The following is a 27,782-nucleotide window of genomic DNA, read 5'->3' on the forward strand; positions in this document are numbered from 1 at the left end:
CATAGATGCAGAGTGTTCCCCTAAACTCCCCAAAAGTGCAATCTGAAGAAACTAAGCCTTCAGTTTTTAATTTTTCTGCCATGCAGTCCTTTAGGGGATAAAGGTTTCTGCCATGCAGTCCTTTAGGGGATAAGGGAAAATAGGTTATTTAGATAAGGAGAGCTTCCAGGGAAAGGTGTTTGGGCCACTTTCTAGGCCTTGAAAAAGAAGAAACCAGCTCCTTTGAACATTAGTACTCCTTCCCTTTTTATGTAAAGGAAGTCTCCCAACCCTGATTCTTTTTTTACTTCCCCAATTGCTCCAACTAAAACCTGTGAAATGCTCGAGCCAAGTGAGAAGAGGGAATTGGATGGAAAGCATGTCTTAAGTAAGATACCTTCTCAGCTGATCAGTGTTTCTGAATTAGTAGCTGATTTGATTACATCTCCACAAGTGTCCCCTCCTAAGTGCTCGTTTAATCTAGGTGACCTACTGCTCCACCAGCAGTTGATCTGCCTCCACCATCACAAGTGCCTTCTCTTAAGTTTCTTTCTAACTTTGTCGGCCCACCATCACCCTTAGACAATTGACTACCAAAAAAATGGGAATGGGATTCTGAGGGTACTCTCTTAGAATTTACCAGGTTGGAAGGGATGCTTTGTTAAGGGAATTCCAGGTGATCCTTCTACAGGAAACTTGGGAGCAGTATCCTTTTTATTTTTATTAAGCATCCAGCTGTTGTAGAGATTAGGGAGGGATGCCCCCAAGCTGGGCTGGCATGCTTAGTGGCTACCTCCCTTGATTCCAAGGTCTTAGGAATCGATTGTCAGTTGTCCTTGACCTTACCAGTTCTTTTAATTGTTAATTGTCTGTTGTTTATATTTATTTCTATCTATATCCCTCCAGTTATCTCAGTACAAGCTCTCTATTCTAATTGGTCAGAATTACACAGTCTACTTCATCATATTCCCTAGAGCTAAGGGTTTTTTTGAGTGGACGAAACCCTCCTTGGTAAAATTCCAGGGTTACTTAACTTTCTGGGGTGTTTTGAAGAACTAGAGATCAAAAGATCAACCAAGCAGGGACTCTGTTATTCAAGCTGGTTATTCAGTTTGGTTTAGCAATGCTAGGCTGCGGTCACACGGAGCATTAGCCACACTACAGAGACGAAAGATAGGCAGATTTTCCAGGTGCAATCAAACCACAACATCTGGGAAGCATAGAGCTCCCATGGCGAACCCGAGGCTTCCCGCCGAAGATACGCCGTAAAAAACTAGTACCTCCAGTGGTAGCTCGTGGCATCCGGCATCTGCCCATGTCCTATCGTGAAAAGGGGTTTTTTGATCAAGTCTCCACGGGATGCGCACAAGCACCCAACAGCGCATGTGCACAGTTCAGTTAAAAAAACACAACCCCTGCCGCGCCGCTTCTTTGCCACACCGCAGGATTGACGTATGATCAGCACCTCCCCCCGAACCATGGGACGTCGGCAGGACGTTTGATCCGGCAGCCGCGCAGTAGTTCACTCCGGGGAAAACAGCCACACCTCCCCCCCCATGATATCTGGCCCATGTGACCGGGGCCCTAGACAGATGGTTTGGCAGCTTGGTAAGCCTAACCCTCCTCAGTGACTCTTATAAGGCTCTCTGGCTCCAGTTTTTTTGAACAGAAGTTATCTTTTGTAAATCTTAAGGTGGAGAATCTTTTTTCTTCCTCAGTTAATCATTGCAAAAAACATGTAGCCAAGGTGATTTATGCCAGAGATGAGTTATTTTGATACTTGGAGGACATGTTCTGCACTTGTCTTGGGGCTTTCATTTAGAGGTAAACTCCCTTCTTATTTAGATTCCTTGGTTAGCCCAAAATTATGTAGTACCTTTATGAATTCATGATTCAGCTGCCACTTTTCAGTGGTATTTCTGGGTTTTCTGCTACGGATCCTTTTTTCAGATTGGCTCTGTCCTTGCCTCCTCTAGTCAGTAGACTATCTTGTACATATTCTCCTGCACTGTCCTTATGTGCTGCAGTTTAGGCTAAGTAAAAGTATGCTTCTTCTAGCAGCATAAGAGCAAAAGTTTCAGTTTCTCTTAGAGGATTCTGATTCCCAACAAACTTATTTTGTTGCTCGATTTCTAGAGGCTGCAGAAAAATGTTGAAGGGAGGTGATTTTAGACATGGATTTTATGTGAGGGTGTTTTTTTTTAATTGCTCAAGACCTCAGTCTAAGAACAGGGGATGAAAGAAGAAAGAACGATTGCTTTTTAATTTCATTGACTACTTTACTACAGAAAAAATCCAATAGGAAATATCAGTACATTCGCCAAACAAAGGATTTCATCCAGTGATGATTGCATGGGTAGAAAATGTTGAATCTTTATAAATTATTATCAAACATTTGATGGAGAAAAACTGTTAAAAGGACAAGATTCCTTAGAAAGTTAAATGTTTCCCATTTTCATTCATATCTGGTTAACTTTTGGAGAATAAAAAACTGGGATGGGGTCTCAAAGTGTTTCTGAAGGAGAGACTGCCAATATGTCATCATGTTTATTCATTATTAAATTCGATTTCTTAACTGCCCTTCCCCACTTACGCGGGGCTCAGGGCAGTTTACAACAGTTAATTCATTACATTATAAAATCAATGACAACTATAAAATCCCAATATTAAAACATTCAGAAACATTTAACTATTGAAAGCATTTTAAGACAAGATGACAGCGCTAGCATTCAGTCATGGGGGGGAGGGGGGTGGCAGGCAGATGTAAGGAGCTGTCGCTAACCTCAACCAAAAGCCTGACAGAACATCTCTGCCTTACATGCCCTGCAAAACTTTAATAAGTTGGGTAGGGAACAGCTGTCATTCGGCAGAGAGTTCCACCAGGCTGGGGTCAGGGCAGAAAAAGCCCTGGCCCTGGTCGAGGCCAGTCGAATATCTTTGGGGTCAGGGACCACCAGAAGACTCTTACCTGTAGATCTTTATGCCCTTTGGGGGACATATCAGGAGATGCGGTCCCAAAGGTATGTAGGTCCCTGACCGTAAATACCTTCCTTTATCTTCCTATTTGACAATTTGGCTGGGAGTTCAACAGGATAGTTAGCAATATCAATAGCAAACTCCCATTAATATTATAGGAACCATTTGTATCCCAGCATCTCTAGAGATAGAGATGGGGGGGAGGATTAAATTTTGTAAAAATTGAGTTTATTTCCCCAAGGATTTCTTTTCATTTTTTCCAATTGAAAAAAAATCAGAGTTTTAGGAAACAGTTAATAATTGCTATAAAAATAGTCTTATTGGAATAACTGAAGTGCTTTCTAAGACAAGGTTTTCCTCATTCAAGGATATAGTATGAAGATTTGTATGTAAATCAATCTACCGCATTAGAGAATAATTCCTGTGTGTACTGTTGATGTATTGTTTAAATGTAACTAATTGTGTCCACTGTTAAATGCTACACCATCTATTTTAAGACATTATTGTTTTCAATGTTACACTGTTCAGCTCAATAACTCAATGTGTCCCTTGTCCTGTTGTGTTTGTATTAGACAGTTCTTGTCCAAATAATAAATTTCCTTTTTTACTTCAAAATGTGTGCTTTATATTCTCAAAAAAAAAATCCCTCAGACAGCAGAAAACTAAGATAAATATGTTAATGTAGCATAAGGTGCAGAAGTCTGTTGCTGTGTAATATTGGGTATATGCACAATTTTACTTGTCAAAAAACTGGTGGCCTCATCCTAGTATGGTGGCACATAAATGGCACCATTGGTTGTCCAATCCTATGTCCAACTGGCAGAGGGGGAAATTTTTTATGCCTTCCCAAGCTTTTGTATCTCTGTCTAGGGATGAACTAGCCTAATGAACTTCTACACCCTCAGGGGTCTGGATTTCATATAAACTATTTGGATAGCACATGAAGAGGAAGGGCAAACTCACTGCCTTTAACTGTTAATAATCTGCTTGTGGTAAAATTTGTATCCCATTGTACCCACCCATCCACAGATCTCTCACATCAAGGACAGGACAGAAGGCTATATCTAGCATATGTCCAGTTACATATACATTGGGACCACAAACTAGTGCTCACAAAGTTCTGAGCTCTTCGTGTGAACTGTGAATTTGCCCAGCATCCAATATCTGGAATACCTCAGCATGTGATCCAAGCTGCCTCATCAGTCCAGCCAGAGAGTTTGTTAAACATCAGATATGCTAGTAAAATTCCCACGCTGTTCCAACTTCACAACAGAAAGATACCTTTGAATCCAGAAACAGTTTGCACAAGATACCTAATAATGTATTCCTGCAGTTAACAACAGTTGCTCCTGATTGTCCCATTCCTTGTGCTAAAATTACAGAATTACTAGCATTTGTGGCATGGGAATCTTGGGACATTTCACGACATTCAGTTGACCCACAGAATTTTGAACTGATGGTTGTTTGGTTGGGTAGTTTGCATAAGGAATATTAGTATATGTTGATTATTTAAGGGCCTATATGTAGAATTTGTCAACACTATTGGTTTTTCTGCTAGATAGTATACATGGGCTGGACAGAAGAACGGGAACAAGACTCTCTTCAGGACCGAATGTATACACCAAAGTTTCTAGCACTGAGGGGATCTTCACTTTATAAATTTATAGCACCTCCAGTAAGTATTGTTACCTTGTACTGGTTGCCCATTAAATGTGTAGATAACTTTTATTTCATGACATTCATATAAAGTTTTTATTATTCCTAGGCATTTCATTCCTAGGCCAAGAAAGTCAATGATGGTGGTGAGAAACTGATTTATAAACATAAAACGGCTGTGAGAATAAATAAATCCTGATTGTTTCTAGTACTGTAAGAAACACTTTGACCTCTACACTGTCACACTTGGAGAAACTAACAAGCAAGATGAAAGCTTACTCTGTCTGCACTGAACTACAGTCCAATTTTCAGCCTAAAATGCTGTGAACATAAGGAAATAGAGCTTTCCATGTGGCACGAGAAAAGTTGCTTTCAGACTAGGCTTTCTGGCTGAATCTTCTTGGATGCAATTTTGGTCCCATTTAAGAAAAAAAAAAGATTGAGAAGACACCTGAACCCTTTCTTTAGTTCACATATAAAAAAAAAGATTGAGAAGACACCTGAACCATTTCTTTAGTTCACATATACAGGTCCACAATTACTACTATTGCTTATACTGATTTATTTCCAGTTTCAGTGCTCCTACATAATTATTTAAATTAGATTTATTTTCTCAGTTCCTTGAAACAAGTATGTACTATGTTCTTTTTGCAAAGCATGAAATCAGGAGCTTTAAATGGGCTTTACTTTGAACAGTGTTACCATTAATGAGGATATAATAATGAGAATATATTATTATAAGGATACTCTGCTGTTCCCTGTGCAGTGATTGCCACCCTAAATAGGAGTGTACTGTAGTACTTCCAGATAATGCCTGGATCTTCATGGACCTCTAGTGAAAATGTGTCTCAAAACAGAAAACATCTTCTTAGAATCTCTTGATGTTGAAAGTTAAAATACTGATGCCATGTGGGAAGGTAATCATTATAAGGCCCCACAACCCAAATTGTAGAGACTGTGGTAAGAAACATAAGAACCATGCCTGCTGGATGAAAGCGCAGATCCAACTAGTCCAGCATGCTGTTTCCTACCGTCACCAAACAGAGTATCCCCAGAAAGGCCCACTAATAGGGATATGGATGCCAGAATTTCTCTCTGTTGGTGCTTCTTTGCACCTGATACTCAAGGTTACATTTCTTCTCAACATGGATCTTTATTTAATTTTTATTTCACAGCTGTATTTGGCCTTTCTAGGATCTCAGAGTGTCATAAAACATATAAAATACATATTTAAATACAGCTATAACTAAAAAGATTAAATTGCATGCAAAGAAGCCCTAGTGCATATTCATACTACCATTCATTAAAATTCCTTACAAACATTCAGTGCTGCGATAGTTGCCCAAGCCAAAACTTCATAATCCTTTTCAAGGGTATACACACAGAGAGCATGTTAAAGATACCTGCTTGAGGTGGCTCACAATATAAAATAATACAATAAAATCATAAAAAATATAGACATTATTAATACACAACCATTGGTGGTTACGCAACTTCAAGTGATCTTGGAGGAGATGAGTCATCTCAATCCAGATGCTGGCCTGGGATTGAAATGCAAATAGCCTTTTTCAGCCTACCTGGTGATCTTTGCCAGGAGAGTAATGAGGGAGCCAGTCCCTGTTGATTCTCTTGAATGTCTTGGCAGCATTTGATACCAACAAATATGGCACCCTCCTGGAGAGCTAGCGGAGTGGGGGGGCATTCTTCACTGGAAGAGTGGCAATGTCATGCTTTATTGGATTCAGTATTAATTAACAGAGAAATTCCCAGAAAGTGCTGCTTTGCCACTGCTGCTCAGATCTGTAGCATTTATACTATGGGGTCCTGCAGAATTCTAACTTGTGCCCCATGCTGTGTAACGTCTACATGAAACTGCTGGGAGAGATCATCAGGGGGATTTGGTGCCACCAATATGCAGATGACACCCAGCTCTGTTTCTCTTTAACAGCTCAGTCAAGTGGGTCTGTGGAAGTCCTGAACAGGTGCCTGGAGAAGGTAATGGGATGGATGAGGGCTGATAAACTGAAGCTCAGTCCAGATAAGACCACAATACTGTTGGGCAATGATAAAACTGCTCAAGGACTGAGTAATCTGCCCCAGAGAAGGTTGCACTCCCCTTAAAGGAGCAGGTTCATAGCTTGGGGACACTTCTAGATCCTGGCCTGTGACTGGAGGCTCAGGTCTCCTCTGTTGCACTTAGTACTTTTACCAGCTTCGGCTAATACACCAGTTATAGCTGTTGCTTGGTGATCAGTGGCCTGATCACATCCAGATTAGATAACTAATGTGGTCTACATGGGGCTGCCTCTGAAAATGGTCCATAAAATTCCACTGTTCTAAACTACAGTTGGCAGATTACTGTCAGGGGTGAGATACAGAGATCATATCACTCCCATGCTGAAAGATCTGCTCTGGCTGCCCATTTGTGTTCAGGCACAATCCAAAGTGCTGGTTCTAACCTTTAAAGCTCTAAATGGTTTGGGACCAGGATCCTTGAAGGACTGCCTCCTCCCATAATTCAGCCTGCCAGCTGATATTTCCTCACAAGCCCTGTTCTCTGCACTCATCTTTATAAGTGAAGTGACTGGCAACCAGAGACAGAGCATCTTTCAGGCGCCAAGCCAAAAGACTGCTGTTTACCCAGGCTTTTAATTAGGCTTCTGATCATTTAACACCATTCTCATATAACTTTTAGCCTGAAGACTGTTGATTTCATTTTAAATTCCCCAGTGCTTTATGTTTTTATGCTCTATTGCTGAATTTTAATTACTTTTTCAATTATTATTTTTTATTATTATTATTTTGTAAGCCGCCATGGGCAGGATTCCCTTGAAAGTCAGCATAAACGTTTTCTTTGTAAAAATATATATATATATAAAACAAGCCAAGGCATAAAACCACATAAGGCCGTCTATAAATGATATTAATAATATGGTTTACAGACTAGAAGTTGACCATAGAGACAGGTAAAGAAGATGAAACCCTTTAGTTAAAAGCATATTAAAAGAAACATTTTGTCTTGGTGCTTGAAAAACAGTCACTTTGAGGAGGGGTATTCCAAAAAATGAGCAAACTAACTAATAAGCTTAAGCACTGTCTCTGGTTGCACACACTTCAGCTTTGCAGGCAAACACACAGAAGGCAAGTTTTAGAAAGAAGAGGTTGTAACTGGTAAGCTGGACAGTATGGGAGGAGGCAGTCCTTTTAGTATTTTGTCTAGAGGCTTAGAGAGCAATCCTTAGCAGGTATATTCACCATCCTACTGTGATCACACCCAGGAAAGTGTTCTTAGGATTGCACTGTTAGTTAATGAAATATAGATCAGGGTATCATCGACATATTGAGGACATCCAACTCCAGAGCTCCAGGTGATCTCATTTAGCAGTCTCATATGAATATTGAACATGAAACATGTTCAAGTTCCCAGGCCAATTATGCCACCTCTCTAATGCAAACTGTGAGTCCAATCAAAGAAAAAAGACCCAAACCATTGAAGACTGGCTCCTGTTAACTCCCATCCTTTTCTCTGATTGAAAAGCAAGATAGTATAATCTACAGTATGAAAGGCAGCTAAAAGATTTTATTTTTAAAAAGCATTTAGCCATATTGGCTGGTATTGGTTGATATCAGTAGCTAAATTCATTTTCTCCATGAATTTTCTGACCCCCTTGTAAAATTATATAAGCTAGCAGCCATCACTTTATCCTCTGGGAAGGAGTTCCATATGTTAATTGTTTTGTTAAGTATTTCATTTTGTTTGACCCGAAGCTTGTACACTGACTTCATTGGGTGCTTCTGAGTTCTAGTATTATGGAAGAAAAAGAAATGTTTTTCACTATCCAGTTTCTCCACATCATGCATAATTTCTTAACCTCTTATGAGGTCATCTCCTAGCCATCTTCTTTTCTAAAAGTCCCAAACTCTTTAGCTTTTAGAAATAACCTCTAACCCCTTGATCATTTTTATTGCAGTTTTCAGCAAATGTAATTATGCACACAAATATTCTTAGGAAAAATAAACCTGATCTATGAAATGTTGAGGATATTTCAGAGGTAACTTTCAATCATCTGTCCACGGTGTCTATCAAAATTTGTTGTTAGATCCAAAACCCCATCACATATATTTGAATGAAAAACTAATGCAATTATATTTCATGTGTTTTCACCCAAGGTTACTACGTGGGATTGGACGAGAGCCGAAAGAACATTTTCTGTGTATGAGATTATGTACAAAATATTCAAGGTATGAATAAAACTATAACATCATTTACTGAAGGAAGGGAAAGAAAGATATCTTGAAGGGTCCTTAACAGCGGTAGCAAAAACTCCCACTGAAAACTAAGTTGGTGCCAGACAGTGGTCTCTGTGGAAAAGACCAGAGTGATGGACATAATCAAGAACTGGGTTTAGCATGAAGTGTGGGGGGAAATACCCAAACGGTATTCAAGGATAATCAATTATAAAAATGTCCCACTACATTTCAAGGCAAAACTCTTTCTCAAGGGTATTAAAAGATGAATGTGAAAAAATATGTTAGGATTGAGTAGTTCCTCCAACTGTTGTTAAAAATATGACCTATATAATAAATTCTAAAACAAGGCTCTAACATCTATGATATCAGTCTACTGCAATTGGCTGTTAATGTAATAAATTAATTGAAAATAACTGTACTCTGTATTCTTCCAATCTAATTTACAATAGAGCACTTTTCACAATGAAAAGTAACTTTCTTGCTTCAGAAATCTGTTTTATCATTTTAAGCATTAGCAAATGACATTTTCTTGTTTCAACTGTAATAATAGACTATTTAGCAAACTGTATATGACGGCAAAGGATGAGATGGTTAGACAGTGTCATCGATGCAACGAAGATGAAATTGAGCCAACTTCAGAGGACGGCGGAAGACAGGAGGGCCTGGCGGGAGATGATCCATGGGGTCGCAAAGAGTCGGACTCGACTGTGCGACTGAACAACAACAACAATATGATAGTATTTCTCAAACTGAGGCCTGAGGTTCCATGGTGATACACTAGGGACCCTGCAAGTCCTTTCTTAAGGGTAGAGGGGGAGCCATTCTCATACCCATCTGGCTAATGTGAAAATGGAGCTCTCTCAATTTTCTGGGAATGGGGAAGATACTGTCCCCCTCAGGAGGAAAAGGACGTAATTTGTTTCCCCTTCTTTTGAAGGTTAGGAGTTTATAGAGCCATACCACCCATGGTTTATAGTTCACCAGCAAGGAAACATACTTATTAGCTGCTGGGAACCACTAGCTCAGCTCGATTGGCTGTGTGGCACTAAGGGAGTACAGTCCTAATAGGGGCATTGCAGTTGCTTCAGGTATAAAACAATTGCATTTTAATCTATTTCCACATGCAAATGCTTCAACATAGATGTCATTCCATAGACACAGATGGTTATAGACAGTAGCCAGTAGTGGTTTTCAACTGAATACCAGAAGTTTAAGTTTTCTGTGATTTGAGTCCATTTCTATGAGCAGTTCTACAAGTGAGCCAGTTTGGTGTAGTGGTTAAGTGCACGGACTCTGATCTGGGAGAACTGAGTTTGATTCCCCACTCCTCCACTTGCACCTGGCTGGATGACCTTGGGCAAGCCATAGTTCTGATAAGAGCTGTTCTTGAAAAAGAGCAGTTTCTGTCAAGAGCTCTCTCAGCCCCACCTACCTCACAGGGTGTCTGTTGTGGGGAGGGGAAGGGAAAGGAGTTTGTAAACCGCTCTGAGACACCTTTGGGTTGTGAAGGGTGGGGTATAAATCCAATCTCTTCTTCTTCTTCTTTGGCTGTATTCTGATCCTGTTCAGGTGGCCTGCAACTAGAAATTATTAACTTTTAACACAGTTTCCTTGTATTTCTGTTGCAAAGTTTCTTCCAATCAAGGGGTGAGATTACAACGTGGGTCAGGGCCTTCTGAGGTGTGCCTTGTAGAATCAATTACACTCTGAGACCTAACCTTGTAGTCATATACAGGCAGTGGAGATATTTTACTTCAGTTGCTTTGAAAATGTAGCTAATCTAGCTTTTTGGAGACTTGAAGGTAGAGGCCTCTGTGGGGCATGTGCAGCTTGCCATACACTTCAAAATGAGCTGTCTAATGCATGGTATGCACCAGTAAGGATGATGGAAAGGCTTTGGGAGTCTGCACCCAAAAAAAACAACCCACACACATGTTAAACCTAAATGGGTGTATCTGAGTTGCTCAAGTTTGAAAAAAACACTGGTATATAATAATTAATTTCTATGTGCAAGAGAAAGTAATGAAGTAGTAAATGTTTAGCCGTGGGATCTTGTCCTCAGTATCCTAACAGCAAACTGTGATTTGCTACTATGTGAACAAATCCTGAAGGAGCTTCCATAATTGTGTTAGTGTAAGAAAGGAGGAGGAGCAAAGTCTGTGTAAGTGACCCTGATGGTCCTTCAAGGTTTGCTCACATCATTTCAGTCAATGGTTTGCCATTAAGTCTGAACCATGTCAACATCAAGAGGAATGCAGGATCTGTTGAAATAAGAAAGAGTGCCTTTGGGCAACCACAAGGTACATTTCTTAGGGCACTGAACTGCCACAGTCAGTCCATATATGTTTGTTTGTTTATTTCATTTATAAAGAAAAAGAAGAAGAGCCTACCCATCTAGTCCACCATCCTGTTTCACACAGTGGTCAACCAGTTGTCCTGGAGGGCAAACCGGTCAGAGAGGTCAAGGCCCAATCCTACTGCACCCTTCCAGCCCTGCTGCCTCTCTATATGGAGGCTGCCTTCAGTCACCGTGGCCATTGATGGACCTCTCATTCATAAATCTGTCTAACTAACTCATAAAGCTATCTAGCTCACAGCCATTAATAATAATAATAATAATAATCTTTCAATTTATTAATCGCTCAATCCTGCAGAGCTGCTGGCTCTGAGCGATTTACAGTTACTCAAATACACGTGGGACTAACAATGATTCAAGGGGTAAGGGAGGACAACATATAATCTTTAAATCACACACGTTCGCAGCCGACGGGGAGTTTGTTCAGCTATAAGGTCAGACATGTTCCAACGGCATTTTTCCCTCGGCGTGGCTTGATGTTGTCAGCTTTCTCTGGACTGCTTCACGTTGCAGCACAGCACTGCCACCGCCTGGCCGGATGGCCCATTACAGGCTTCCTTGATGCCGAAGAGTTCTTTCTAGGCTTTTCGGTCTTACGCGCTGGACATTCCGTTCGTTGGCTAACACCTCCCCCACCGGGGGGTTTTGTGTGCCCACCCTCTCTAAGGAGTGGTACCCATTTTATCTGCTCGACGCAGCTTTCGAACCGCTGGGTGGACAGCGAGCTGGGGACAAGGCTGGTAGCTCATACCAGCACGGGGCTAGAACTGACAGCAGCTCTGTTCAGCTCAGATGTATTAACCAGAGGATAAATCCCCTGTGCCACCGCTCCCCTACTTGTTGAGTAAATAAATATTTCCCCTTGTCTGTTCTTAATTACTTCTGTACAATTTAATTGGATACCCCTGAATTCTAGTATTATGGGAGAGGAAGAAAAAGCCTCCTCCAACCACTCAAAAAATTTCCATTCCCTACATAATATTATAAACCTCAATCATGTCTCCCCTTAGTCATCCTTTTTCTAGACTGAAAAATCCCAGAGTCTCCTGCCTTTCCTCATAGGGAAGGTGTTTCAACTTTCTAATAATCTTTATATATATTTTTCCTATACTGCAATGTCCTTTTTGAGATATGGCAACCAGAACTGCACTCAGTATTGCAAATGAGGCCACATCATAGCTTATGCCTTGCCTTTCTCCCCAATGGGGACCCAAAACAGCTTATCTCATTCTTCTCTCCTCCATTTTATCATAACAAGAACTCTGTTTTGAAAGCTTATACCCAGAATTAGACTTTGTTTGTCTTAAAGGTGCCACTGGACTTAAACTTTGTTCTACTGCTTCAAACCAACATGGCTTCTCACCTGAATCTGTGAAATAGGTTAAGACTGAGATCGTGTGACTGGCCCAAGGTCAGCCAGCAAGGTTCCATGGTAGAATGGGGATTCAAACCTGGGTCACCCAGATCCTAGTCCAATGCTCTAACCACTACACTATGCTGACTCTGACCTGGAATAACAAGGAAGAATTTCAAAGCAGGGCAGATGTGCACCTCTCATAGAATAGATTATCCACTGGGTCTCTTATTACTGTGGTGTATTTAAAAGTATTAAAAAATGAAAGCTCACTGATGAAACCATGTTGTGTATTCACAGCACTCTTGCAAATGACTCTAAGAACCATATTTTAAATTAATACATTTTTAAACTACATAAATGAGCCACATTGATCAGGGAGGGGCTGTGGCTTAGTGGCAGAGCATCTTCTTGGCATTCAGAAGGTCCCCGGCATCTCCAGTTAAAAGATCTGGCAGTAGGTGATGTGAAAGACCTCTGCCTGAGACCTTGGAAAGCTGCTGCCAGTCTGAGTAGATAATACTGACTTTGGTGGACCAAGGGTCTGACTCAGTATAAGGCAGCTTCCTGTATTTTTATATGTTTGATATAAATATCAACTTTTTTGTTAATCACATTAGCAAGTATCAGAAGTGACACAGATGACTAAAAGGAGGCTTTAGCAACAATTGTGGAACATGGCTATTATTTGAAGTTTATTTTTTCTTGCAATCTGTGCTTTAAATTTCACGATAACTTGTAATCTAGGGTTCACAGTACTTTAATACATTTTATACATACAGGCCCCGTTCACACGGAGCATTTGCCGCGCTAATGATACGGATGAGAGGCAGATTTTCTGGGCGCGATCACACCGCAACATCTGGAAAGTGTAGTGCACCTGTGGCTAACCCGTGGCTTCGTGCCGAAGATGCGGAGTAAAAAACTAGTACTTATGATGTACTAGTTTCCGGAAAACGTGGGGCAAGGGTGGGCGTCTGATCGCGTCCCATCCTAGTCCCATCACAAATGGTTAGGGTTTTTTTTTTTAAGTCTTCACAGGATGCGCACAAATGATCATGCACATGCTCACCTTTTGGTGAGAAAAAAGTATTCCCATTTGCCACGGAAGCAGTGCCTGGCGATTGCTGGTGTGATTGAGCAGCGCCACGCTGCAGGATAGCCGTGTGATCGGCACCTCACGCCCTAACCACGGGACCTCGACAGGACGTGTGATTGAGTGGCCGCGCGTTATTTTGCTCCGGGGCAAACAGCTATGCCTCCCCCCCGCATTTTCCAGCCTGTGTGACTGGGGCCATAGAAATGTAAACCAGCAAATGAATAATGATGTAACAAAAACAAGTTAATACCACTGTATTTATGTTTGCAGTAATGCTTTACATTGTTTGGTGAACATGATTTCTAGGATTCTATATGGAGAAAAAGCTGTTTGGCTGATGTTTTCCAGCAGTGGTAGAATAGAAAGCTGCCATTTGTCCAATATCACCATGCTGTGGAATCTGGTGATAGCAAAATAAATTTGACTTTACTGATTTATGTGGGAAGTGTTAGAGGTGTTTGCTAGCTACACCTAATTTGAAGCTGATATTTATCATGATGCCATGAAGCAGTTTTTCACAACATCATTTCAGTCTTAATGCCATGTTGTCTCAAGAGATGTAGAGTTGTAGCATCTAGTCAATGTTATTTAGACTTGACAAGGCTCTGCTCTTGGAAATGCTGTGTGCATAAGTAATTCTGATCACATAAACAGTTGGACTCAAGGCAATGATTAGGACTAGCCCAATCTTCCTGCATCATGGGCATTTATTGTTGTAGGCACAGGCATCCTTTTATGTTAAATTTGTTCTCTTATTTCGGCCTCAGGCAGTTGCTTTTCCTGTCCAAATCTGCTTTTCAGTTTCTTCTTGTCATTCTCATCATCTCCCTCATTTAGTTTTCTCACTATCCCCCAATGGCTCTCCTTGGCAATAGTCATTTAAGCAACAATCAACAATTACTAATGCAGATACCTCTTTGCTTAACTGAACACAATAATGGAACTGCTTTAAAGGCAAATCTCGCACCAATTGTTTGAAGAGAAAATGGGACACAAAGCAATAGCAATTCTCTTCTGCAGCTTGCCAAAGGGAAGGAAGGCATCAGAAATGTCTACAGGATTGTGCCATCATTATATTTCTGAAGATAGAGGTTACAGAATTTTATAACAGAACATTCAATAGCTTGCAATGTGTTATAATAACAAGTCCCACTGCTCTCCGCCCTGCATCAAAACATGTTCTAAAATTCTAAAGATGCTAAAATTCAGCATCCTACTAATGCTGCTGCTCATTAATTTGTTACTTAAGTCGGTTTTTACTTTTTAACCCATATAGGTGAAGATAGACTTGTATGTCAACAGTATTTATGTATTTAATTTATTTTAAACATTTCTATGTCACCTTTCCACACAAATAGGGTTTACAAGGCAGCGAGCATCTGAACATTAACATTTCACCACTAAAACAATATTTAAAGTAGATACAAAATAATGGGATATAAAATAATTCACTAAAAACTTATTAACACACAAATACACATAACATCAAAAACAGGGAGGAGACCTCCCTGAGATCTTTTGGAAGCACGAGGTAGAGCTGTTGGTAGATGTTGATATCAGCTCAACCCACATCTCTGGATGACCGCTCCCAGCAGTTTTACATAGATGTTAAAAAGCATGGGGGACAAGACAGAACCTTGTGGGAGCTCGTAGGGCAGAGACCAGTATCTAGTGATACATGCAAGTGTATGTATGCACTCACAGAAGTTAGTTTTTTTCTCAGCACACCATTTATTTTCCCTTCATACACACATGCACATATTAATTTAAGTTCAGTACATAAAACTCTGCTCATAGGATTAAGTGCTCCAGGACCCCATGACCAACTCCATCTCTGAGCCATCAATGTCTCTGCATCAGCACTTTCTCTTTAATTTGGCATTGTGTTGCTTGCCATGGTAAACAGAAGCAGGATACCTTAACAGTTAGGGAGGTCCTAATCTCAGAGAAAACATTCTTTCCACAAACTTCTCAGAGTGTGGGCTGAGATATGAGCTTCCTTTATGGAGAGAAATAGGCAAGATTGAGGTGGCTATTCGGATATCCTGACTTGAGCCATAAAGGTTTTGGAATGTGAGGACCCACAGGACAAAGGAAGAAAGGGGAGGAGGCAGTGTTCCCTCTAAGCTGAGTTAGTGTGAGCTAGCTCACAGTTTTTTAGCCCCCCGTCTCACACATTTTTGTCTTATCTCAGGAAGGATGGCTCCAGAGCAAACTAATGTATACAGTAGTTAATGCTCACTCACAACTTTAATGCCAGTAGCTCACAAAGTAGATTTTTTGCTCACAAGACTTCACAGCTTAGAGGGAGCATTGGGAGGAGGGTACCTCTTTTACATCGCTAAGGGCATGTATGATCATGAAAAGACCAGGAACCTTCTTTATCTTCTGTAACATTTCCCCCTTTCAGTTCAAAGGTACTTTGTAGAATCTGCCAGAAAGTCATGATAGCCATATTTAGTAGTAAGGACAGAAATGACGGAGACAGAGCTATCAACCGCCATCTCATTTCTGAGCACCATGGCAAATAAATCTAAACTCAAAAGATATAAAGGAGAATAGATCAATGATCCGATAATGTTCATTCTATCTTTCATCCATGCCTCAGTTGATAAAGTTCATCAGATTAACACATATTATTTAACATCCTAACCTGGATGGCCCAGGCTAGCCAGATGTCAGAAGCTAAGCAAGGTGGGCCCTGGTTAGTACTAGGATGGGAGGCCACCAAGGAAGTCAAAGGTTGCTATGCAGATGCAGACAGTGGCACACAATCTCTGTTCATCTCTTGCCTTGAAAACCATACAGGGTTGCCACAAGCTGACTCAAAACTGTACAGGGTTGACTCAATTTCCACCACCACAGTGTTTAGAAGTGAAATAATCAGGACTTCATTTTGCTAATGTTACAATCCGTAGTCTTATGTATCATGGATCTATGTAATAAAATAAGAGCAGTCCTGGAAGAGCAGACCAGAGATCCATATAATCCTGCATTCTGTTGCTTACAGCAGCCATAAAGAGGACATGAAGTCTGTTGTTCCCCTGTATCAGTTCAGTTCAGCAGAGATAATAGTGCCTTGCAATATAAAGGTTCCGTTTTATTCATCATGCCTAGTAGGTGTTAATAGGTATTCTGGATTCATTTGTCTAATTTCCTTATAAGACCACCTAAGCTAATGGACATGCACTATATAATGTTTGTCCTGAATCATTGGATTCTAGTGTTGCAAGAGATGAAGCAGAGCTTCTCTCTATCCATTTATGACTGAAAGGAAATGTTCTTATTTGAAATTTCTCTTATTAGAGAGTTAAACCTCATCTCTTGGGAGAGAAAAGTCTTCATTGAAAGAAATTCAATATCATTGATTACGGTACTTGAGAGCACAATGTTTTTCTTTGTTACATTTTGTAAGGTTGATAGTAGACACAGCTGAAAATGATCAGAGTGGTTTCTTTGTAGCAACAGTAAAATGAAATGGTTTTCCCTCTTCATCAGCTGATATACCCACTTCATTAATGTTCTACAACATGTAACAGACTTACCCCTCCTCAAAAATAGCAGTTAGGAATAGTGCCTTTAGTTTCAGTTGTGCACATTGCCCTTCTGAAAATATGAGATGAGTGACCTCTCAGCTTCATCTATTGGGCCTTGGCTTGAACTATGCATCCTTCTTGATACATTCCTATAAGACCTGTAGATATTGGCCTTGCACACACAAAGATAAGAGTAATGACTTGGCTGCATGGCCTGTTTTTACTTTCAGACCTCTTCTGTAGGTTTCATTCCAACTTTATTTCCCTGTTAGGAGAAAATGAAACTTCTCATACGCAGGCTAGCTGTAATGACAATGTTTTCAGTGGCTCTAAGTGAACTTGAAAAGTCAAACTTAGATAGGGCTGCCAGGTCCGCCAGGGGGGTGGGGTTTGCCCGCTCTAAGGTCCACCAACCTGCCGGCCCTGATCCGGCTGCCAGGGGAACTTTGCCCCCAAAGTGCCTGAATCGGGTTGATGTGCCTGGTGCAATGACATCAGACAGAGACGACATCATCATGCTGGGCATGTCGTTGGGGGCGCTCTAGCGTTCGGCCTTAAAATTCTGTGGTACCAGAGTTTTAAGACTGAATGCTAGAGCGTCCCTCAATGGACGTTCCAAGATGGATTCAGGAATTGGAAACAAGGGGAAATATGTGACCTCTCAGATCATAATTTAAACCCCTTAAAACAATACTAGAGGCAGTTTCTCAGATCACTTACTATATAACACAAGATTGGAGAGAAGGGGACTTTTCCATTTGTTTAATTTGTTTTCCCTTTCCCCCCCCCAAGTTGTGCGAACAGAACACTACCTCCATCGGTGAAGGAGTGGAGCAATTTTGCCAGTACCCTCCTTCTACTGCAGACCCATTCATGAGGGTCCTCTGATCAGCAAAAGCAGGATTTTGGGAAGTTCTGAAATAGTGGGGAGACAGGAAGGTTTCAGTCTGTAAGCTGTCCTCTTGCAGTACTTTGGATGTAAACCATGAGTGAGTACAGCAACTCAGCAGAATTTTAGAAGGTGATCATATATCCCTTTAACAAGCTAAAGTACATTCAGGAAATTGGGAAAGTGCATATGACTTTGTACTATAGCACAGTCCAAATTAGTAGACCTTTTACTGACCTTAAACTAGGAGCCCCAAGAGCCGATGGTTGTGAAGTGGCAAAGATATAACAGTGAATCCTCCTAACAGGAGAAGCAGAAAAATTGAGCTAGTAGGTTCCCTCTAGGGTTGCCAGCTTCCAGGTGGGGCTTGGGGATCTCCCGCTTTTACAACTGATCTCCAGCTGACAGAGAACAGCTACCCTGGAGAAAATGGCTTTGAAGAGTGGACTCCATGGCATTGTACCAAGCTGAGCCCTCTCCCTTCCCCATATCCCGCCCTCTCCTGGATCCACCCCCAAAGTCTCCAGGTATTTCGCAACCCAGACCTGGTAACCCTAGTTCCCTCACTTCTGCTATATTTCTATTTCATGGTGATCTCCTGCCTTGGATTCTACTCTAGCTGTCTTCCAGCAAGAAAGAAGAATTCTGGAATATTGGTAAATAATTTCATGCAAGAAAAAAGTATTACTTTGAGGTTTGCAAATGAGAACAGAATTTAAATCAGGTTACTGAAAAGTTATTTTTTTGGCTTTTTCTTAGAATCATAACAGTGCAACAAAACAATGCCCTCATCTCTCTCTCTCTCTCTCTCTCTCTCTCTCTCTCTCTCTCTCTCACACACACACACACACACACACACACACACTCTCTCTCTCTCTCTCTGTTTGGCAGCCTTTTAAATCTATCATTTTTTGCTCCCACTGCTGCTTCTGGGTGCAGGATTCATTATTTTCAGTGGAAATTCTTTTGTTGCCTTTGGTAGCCTGCTTGATTTTGCTATATAACATTGTATTATGCTTTTGGTCCTTTCTAGTCTATGATGTTACATCATTTAAGCCTATGTTATAGGGTGTTAAAATTCTTCACATTTTCTGAAAAGAACCAGTCTTCCTAACTGTAATTTTTAATTTTACCTTTCCAAGTAAGAAAAGGAGATCCTTTTTGAGTGGGGGATTGTGGCGACTGGAGCTCCCACACCCCTAAAATCTCTCAATCAAGACAAAATGGTATAATTGACAGATGCTGTCCTGTTGGTGGAATTAGGATAAGGCTATTTTGTCAAACTCTTTTGTTATGGGGGCGGATTTGACACAAATGGGACTTTGTTGGGCTGGACCATGTGATTCATAAAATGTAATGCCAGGTAGCAGAGATATAAACTTTATAAAGGACACAGACAAACACAATTAAAGATATTATAGCAGCTATTCAATTGGAGCCCCATATTAGGAAGGTGTATGAGTTAAAACTAATATTTCTCTGCAAAACTGGTGTTCCCTGAGTTTGTTGAACTCTGTATTTTAACTGTGGTTAGTCCCAAACCTTTCACCCACCTTAAAAATATAAACTACAAGTATAAATGGTCTGAGCCTAAGACTCAGGGGAATAACATGAAATGGCTGAGCATTGCCTCCCTGTCCCCAGGTTTACTCAGAGTGACAGTGGCTCTCCAGGGTCTCAGGTTTTTTTTTTTACAGGGTGCTTTGAGATAATAATTTTGGGTGTCATTATGGGGAGGGCACAATAGATGTTTTGCATTTTTAGTACCTTGCCTGCAGTCAACTAAAATCTGCATTATACAGTTAATGTTGGAAAAGGGGGTCTGTCAAAGATTCAGAGAAAGGAATGGCATCTGTGGAAAAGACACACAGTGGATTGGGTCCACAGATGGCTGAAGTCAAGATGGATTTCACAAGAACACGTCATGCCAGACTAACCTTTTTTTTTTTTTTTTTAAGAAAGTTACTACCTTGCTGGCTCAGGGGAATCCTATAGACATGGTTTATCTTGATTTCAGTAAGGCTTTTGATAAGGTTCCACAGAATATTCTTGTTGACAAGTTGGTAAAAAGTGGTTTGGATCCTATTACTGTTAGATGGATCTGTGAATGGTTGAAAGATCTCACCAAAAGAGTGCTTGTTAATGGTTCCTCATCCTCTTGGAGAGGGGTGACAAGTGGAGTGCCTCAAGGATCTGTCCTGGGACCTGTTTTGTTCAACATCTTTATCAATGATTTGGATGAAGGAATAGAGGGAATGCTTATTAAATCTGCAGATGATAGGAAATTGGGAGAGGTAGCAAATACAGTAGAAGACAGAGTCAGGATGCAGAATGATCTTGACAGGCTGGAAAACTGGGCTAAAACAAATAAAATGAATTTCCACTGAGATAAATGTGAAGTTCTTCATTTAGATAGGAAAAAAATCAAATGCTTAAGTATAGGACGAGGGAGTTGTCTTGGCAGCAGTATATGCAAAAAGGATCTGGAGGTCTTAGTAGACCATACACGGAACATGAGTCAGCAGTGTGATGCGGTAGCTAAAAAGGCAAATGTGATTTGGGGCTGTATCAACAGAAGTATAGTGTCCAGATCATGCGAAGGGGTGGTATTGCTTTATTTTGCTCTGGTTAGACCTCACTCTAGTATTGTGTTCAGTTTTGTGCACCACAAGCTGGAACGTGTCCAGAGGAGGGCAACAAAAATGTTGAGGGGTCTGGAGACCAAGTCCTATGAGGAAAGGCTGAAGGAGTATGTTTAGCTTGGAGAGGAGATGACTGGAGAGGAGACAACAAGGGCTGTCATATGGTGCAGAGTTGTTTTCTGTTGCCCCAGAAGGTCAGACCAGAACCAATGGGGTGATATTAAATCAAAGAGTTTTCAGCTAAATATTAGGAGGAACTTCCTGGCAGTTAACCTTCCCCGGGACGTGGTGGGCTCTCCTTACTTGGAGATTTTTAAGCAGAGGCTAGATGGCCATCTGACAGCAATGCTGATTCTGTGAACTTTGGCAGGTCATGGGTGGTAGGTCAGGCAGGGTTGCATCAGTGCTTAGTTCTTGTGGTCCTTTTTTACGTGCTCAGGGAAATACCAATTGCCACTTTGGAATCAGGAAGCAATTTTCTCCAGACCAGTTTAGCCAGGGATCCTGGAGGGGTTTTTGTTTGTTTTGAGGGGGGGGGGTTGTTTGTATTGTCTATGATTCTTCTGTTCTTGAAACAGATGTATTTCCCTCATTTAGAGTAAAAAACTTTACTAATTAAGATGACAAGTGTTGCTCTTTTCTAAGGCCGCACCTTGAGTACTGTGTGCAGTTCTGGAGGCCTCACTTCAAAAAGGATGTGGACAAAATCAAGAGGGCGCAGAAGAGAGCAACGAGGATGATCAGGGGTCTAGACTGAGCCCTACGAGGAAAGGCTAAGGGCCTTGGGAATGTTTAGTTTGGAGAAGAGGAGATTGAGGGGGAACATGATTGCTCTCTTTAAATATTTGAAAGGCTGTCATTTGGAGGAGGGCTAGGAGCTGTTCCAGTTGGCAGCAGACGATAGGACCCGAAGCAACGGGTTTAAATTACATGCAGAAAGGTTATCAGCTGGATATTAGGAAAAACTTTTTCATGGTCAGAGTGGTTCAAAGGTGGAAACAACTGCCTAGGGAGGTGGTTAGCTCCCCTTCACTGACAGCTTTCAAGAAGAGGCTGGATGAATATTTGTCAGAGATGCTTTAGGCTGGTCCTGCAATGGGCAGGGAGTTGGACTAGATGGTCTGTATGGCCCCTTCCAACTCTATGATTCTATTATTCTAACCTCTCAAAGCAGCTTCTGCTTACAATTAGAATAGTAGACGTGCTGGTTTATATGAAAAAGAGGAAGAGATTGGATTTATACCCCACCACTACCTGAAGGAGTCTCAGAGCGGCTTACAATCTCCTTTCCCTTCCCCTCCCCACAACAGACACCCTGTGAGGTAGGTGGGGCTGAGAGAGCTCTTTTGAGAACTGCCTTTGAGAGAACACCTCTGAAATAATTTATGACTGACCCAGACTAGAATATGAGTATCTGACAGTCATTCTGTACAACTTATTCATTTGAAATTCTTCCCCCTTTTTCTTCATAAAATTGTGATCCTTTCTGAATGAAGAGTCAAGTCCATATTTAAGTTCTGATAACATTCCATCATCGGGTAATATTTTTGCATACTAAAATCAAAGGCATATATATCAGCTGTACTTGAGTTCAGTGTTCCCTCTAAGCTGAGTTAGTGTGAGCTAGCTCATACTTTTTTAGCCTCCGGCTCATACATTTTTGTCTGAGCTCAGGAAGGATGGCTCCAGAGCAACCTAATTTATGCAGTAGCCAAATCACTCGCTCACAACTTTAATGCCAGGAGCTCACAAAGTAGAATTTTTGCTCACAAGACTCCACAGCTAAGAGGGAGCATTGCTTGAGTTATAAGCAAGCATATTCAAGGTTAGGGTAGCCGCCACCCATGCTGTCTAATGATCTTTGTTGTAGAGTTCAACAATCAGCTTGATGCCAGCAGTGAGTAGTAATTGGTTGATTATTGTGCAGGTTCCCACCTGAATAAGTGGGTGATTACATGATGATATACAAGTTATTAAATTGGCTTATCAGTTATGTATGTAGCTAAAATTAGTTTGTAAAACGAGTCATAATAGAGATTGCAATCTGAATCTATGATAATCTTTGTTTTTCCCCCCATATAAACAAGTGGCTCATTATGTTCATCTGTGTAATATATTGGAGCTCCACTATATGTCTTGAGAAAGTGATTCTGTACATAAACGAGACAAACATTTGGGGAACTGGGAGTCTAGCCTCAGACAGCTCCATTGCCACAGTAAAAGAGCTGTCAGCTTCCCCATTGCAACAAAAATCACCAGACTGCAGTGTGAGCAGAACTGTTAGAAGTAGGATATCAAGCTGATCTGAACTTGATGATAAAGCAGTGAAGTGATAATGCTGGTTGATCCAGCTAAGATAAATCAAATCTCAATGGGCCAATTTGAACAAAAATGGTAGTAGAATTAATAATAAAAACCAGTAGTAGACGCCTAGATACAGTATGGTTTGTAATCAGAAGCCAGGTCCAGGAAAAGGGCGGTTGAGTAGTACTAGAGATGAAATTATTTCCCCCATTCTGTTGTTCATCAATGGCAGTGGTTCCCAAAGTGGGTGGTATTGCCCCTTGGGGTGGTGGGATTACCTAGTGGGTGCTAAGAAGCAAGGGGATGGCAGAGGGGGCACTGGAGGTAGGCCCCTTGCAGAGTTATTCACTTATTTACAACTGACTAAGCTATGGCACCAGGCTGGCAAATGGCACTCCACGTTTCTGCCTCTACATGGTACTGAAATCTGGCAGAAATGTCTTGAACTTTTAGTTAATACACCACCAGAACTCTAGTCAGACCAGTGTACCACGTTTTGAGAAACTGTAATCTCTGCATTTGTTTTTGTCTCTGACATTTTTCAAGCTGTTGCTGGTAAGTCCTTAATGTAATAGTATTTAGTGCGGTATTTATTTTCCTATGTTCTTGGTTACTGAATCTGTTGATTATGAAATGTAGTTTTTAACTATATAAGTCTTATTTTTGTCACAGCCTGCCCAATTTTAATATTTCTAGGTTACATTAAAAATTTCAAAAAGGAACAAAACACACTTTTTTAGGGGTTGGAGGAAAAATCTGGATAATTGAGGGAAACGTTAGGGTATAAATAATACAAATTCAAGCAATAAAAGGAAAAATTATGGTAAATAAATATAAATAAATACAAATATTGGGGGAAATTGGTATATTTTTGGCAAAAAGACAAACCTTCATAAAGAAAATATAACATCTGGCCCTGCTGGTGGACCTCCTGATAGCACCTGGTTTTTGGCCACTGTGTGTCACAGAGTGTTGGACTGGATGGGCCATCGGCCTGATCCAGCATGGCTTCTCTTATGTTCTCAACATATTGTCTTTATTCAGAATTGCAGTAGCAAAATGAAAGAAAAAACAAAGAAGTATTAAATAGAAACAATACATCAACATCATCTTTATTCCTTTAAGCTCAAGCCATTATTTTTCTTATTTTTTTCCATCTTCTAGGACCTTTTTACAGGACCTTCTATGTATACCATTTACTTCCTTCAGATATTTCAACCTATTACCCAGTGTCCATCAATAAATTTTTGTTTTTGTATTTTCAGACATAGAAACACACATTCCCAGTGAAGCATTATTCTATGGGTGAATGAATGTCTTTTCTTTTAAATTTTTTGGTGAATTGTGTGTGTGCGCACTTGCAAGCCTGGAAGTCATAGTGGTTTCTGGCACCACCACCCCCCCACTGGGGCTAGGACATTTCAGAGAGGTGGCTTTAATATTACCTGCCTCTGCATCCCAGCCCTGGTATTCCTTGGAGGTCACGCTTCCAAGTACTTGCCAGGTTCAGCCCTGTTTATCTTCTGATATCTGATGAGATCAGGCTTGCCTGGGCTATCCAGGTTAGGGTTGGGTGGGTGAATGAATTTCATAAATCTTTTCAATACATTGATTTTCTGAAAATTTCACCCAGATTTTCAACCAATATTTGTATATATGTAGCGTTATAGCTCATCTGATTAGAAGATACAAGATGATGACCTGCAAGTTTCTTGTAAAGCTATGTCTGAGCAATCTGAGGATCTGCTTTAAATTGACATTCCAGATGGGGTGATAAATCCATTTTCAGATAGTGAGGGTATGCGGGTAGTGGAGAAGAACTAGCTGAGCTACAAAATGACATTAAGCTGAAGCCAAACTTTAAGAAATCCTACCAAGAGTTTTGGTTACAGAAGGAAATTTCTGATCTCTATCCTGCACTTTGGATAGTGGTTAAGAAGCTCCTTGTTGCATTTTCAACATCATATTTGGTGGAACATGGTTTTAGCATGGTCATCCACCATCTTTCCAAGTAAAGAAATTGACTTCAGATTACTAAATGTGGTGATTTAAGACTCCTACTAAGTGACTTTAAACCAGATGTTGGGAAAGAGGTATCACTTCATCAAGCCCATCCACCTCATAACAATTTACTGAACAATGAAGAAGTTACTAAATGTGGCATGAAAGGTTCTTACTAAATGACCATTAGACTTTGAAAAGCTGGCATCACTGGATCAAGTTCATCAATTTTAATTGGATTTTGAATAAATGTGCAATTAATAGTTGCTTATTTGAATTTTATTGTTATTATCTTCCTTAATGGGTCGTGCAAACCGCTATTGTGAGTAATGTTTTTAATAGGATAGGGTAGTGGGCACTGGGGATGAGTTTATGGAACTAAGGGGGCAGTGGCTAAAAAATGTTTGGGAATGACCGATCGATGGTGTGACCCTGCTCCACTGGTGATTTAGTCAAAAGCATGTCAGAGCACACCATGGCCAAGCACCCACCCAAAGAGGGAGGGAGAAGAAGCAGAAACATGTAATGTGTGTCAATGGAAAGCTCTGTGGCTACATAATCCAGGAGCCCCCAGTTGGGGGCAGATTATGGTCCCAGTTATGGGCTAGGCAGCAAAATTTAAAAAAGGTTTATTTTCTTTCTAGGCTTGGGAAGAGGGAGGGGCGAAATAGGGACTCAGTTATGTAAATTGACTGGATGAAGGGGAGGGGGGAGGAGTCAGCAATCTAAAAAAAGTTCCAAGTAAGATTAGAGAAGAGAGGTTTCCAAATAGAGGGCTGGGTTTGAAGGCTCTTTTCATTTATCAGTAAAGTAGGACTTTGGCATGCAGTGCTAACAGTGTAACTTGGTGCTGCACATCTGAAGCAGGAAACCCTTTCTTTGGGAAATTATTTACTTCATTTACACCCCCTCTTTTCTCCCAAAAGGGGACCCAAAGCCGCTTACATTGTGTTCCTCTCCATTTTGTCCTCACAACAGTAAAATGAATTTTAATGGGGATAAATGTAAAGTTCTGCATTTAGGTAGGAAAAATCAAATGCATAATTATAGAATGGGGGAGACTTGTCTTGGCAGTAGTATGTGTGAGAAGTATCTAGGGGTCTTTGTGGACCATACACTGAACATGAGTCAGCAGTGTGATGCGGTAGCTAAAAAAGCAAATGTAATTTGGGGCTATATCAACAGTACAGAAGTATAGTGTCCAGATGATGTGAAGTGATGGTATCGCTTTACTTTGCTCTGGTTAGACCTAACCTAGAGTATCGTGTTCAGTTTTGAGCACCACAATTTCAGAAGGATATAGACAAGCTGGAACGTGTCCAGAGGAGAGCAACAAAGATGGTGAGAGGTCTGGAGACCAAGTCCTGTGAGGAAAGGCTGAAGGAGCTGGGTATGTTTAACATGAAGAGGAGAGGTGATATAACCATCTTCAAGTACTTGAAAGGCTCCCCATCCCATGGTTTCAGTATTTCCAGATGAGAAGCTGCTTTGAACGCTTACTTTCCAGTGGGCATCTTCAAACATCAAACAGATTTTGAGAAGATCATCATGGAATATGATGGCATCTCCAAAGGCATCATCTCAAAAATGTACAAGATTCTGTCCCTCCCTTCTACTCCTGAATTACTGAGTTATCAAAAGAAGTGGCAAAATGATCTGACAGAGACACGCTGGGAAAACATCTGGAGATCCCCAGCAAACACCTCTAAAGTCTTCCATAAAGGTAAAGGTTTCCCTTGCTCAAAAGCTAGTCAAATCCGACTCTAGGGGGTGGTGCTCATCTCCATTTCCAAGCCAAAGAGCCAGTGCTTTCCGAAGACATTTCCGTGGTCATGTGGCTGGCCGAAGCGGTACCTATGTATCTACTTGTTTTTGAACTGCTAGGTTGGCAGGAACTGGGACCAGAGATATAAGACTACAATTTTTAAAACTATTTTCCAGGTGGTATTGGACCCCAGTGCGTCTGAACCATATAAATGCTCAATTAAGTGCTCGATGCTGGAAATACTGTGGGAACCCTGGCAACTGTTTGCATTACTGGTGGGACTGTGTCCACATCCAGGCCTTCTGGCAAGGAGTTGCAGGGGTTATAAGTAAGGTTCCCTCTAAGGTGCACTCCATAAGCTTTGCTGTGCCTGCACAGTTCTTTAGATACAATGAAATGGAAATTACCAGTCCATACATATAGGTAGAGGGTGAGCTGTAAATTAGCATACAGCGTAATTAATATGTTTAACAGATTCAAGGATCCAACAGGAATAGCAAGCTTAGTTTATATGCTTAGCTTTTAGGGGGGTTAATTCTGGGGGAAAACTCAGTGAAGGAGATAAATATGTCAAAATTGGAGATTGATGGACAAATGTATCCTTAATTGTGGAATGCTGAGAGTAATTGACTGATGGCACAGTCTTAGAGGTGCTGCAGGATTCAAACTTTGTTCTGCTGCTTCAGGCCAACATGGCTACACATGAATCGGCGGGCTCACAACTTTAATGCTAGTGGTGGTCAGTGTTCCCTCTAAGCTGAGTTAGTGTGAGCTAACGCACAGTTTTTTAGCCTCCGGCTCACACATTTTTGTCTCGGCTCAGGAAGGGATGGCTCCAGAGCAAACTAATTTATGCAGTAGCCAAATCGCTCGCTCACAACTTTAATGCCCGTAGCTCACAAAGCAGAATTTTTGCTCACAAGACTCCACAGCTTAGAGGGAGCATTGGTGGTGGTTCTGCCCGGTCATACAAA

At 41.0% G+C, this 27,782-nt stretch overlaps 1 protein-coding gene across 2 annotated transcripts in view; it reads left to right on the top strand.

Moving 5' to 3' along the window:
- SNTG1 (syntrophin gamma 1) overlaps positions 1 to 27,782 on the top strand; it is a 241,805-nt gene that overhangs the window by 160,017 nt on the left and 54,006 nt on the right. For both annotated transcript variants that reach the window (XM_015416347.1, XM_015416348.1), the window contains exons 12-13: positions 4,514 to 4,630; positions 8,782 to 8,853. In XM_015416347.1, the coding sequence (XP_015271833.1) occupies positions 4,514 to 4,630; positions 8,782 to 8,853 (189 nt within the window). The remainder of the gene's footprint in view (positions 1 to 4,513; positions 4,631 to 8,781; positions 8,854 to 27,782) is intronic.

The sequence above is a fragment of the Gekko japonicus genome, unplaced genomic scaffold (genome assembly GCF_001447785.1).
Source record: "Gekko japonicus isolate JY-2015 unplaced genomic scaffold, Gekko_japonicus_V1.1 scaffold1025, whole genome shotgun sequence".
In the NCBI taxonomy this organism is placed as follows: Eukaryota; Metazoa; Chordata; class Lepidosauria; order Squamata; family Gekkonidae; genus Gekko; species Gekko japonicus.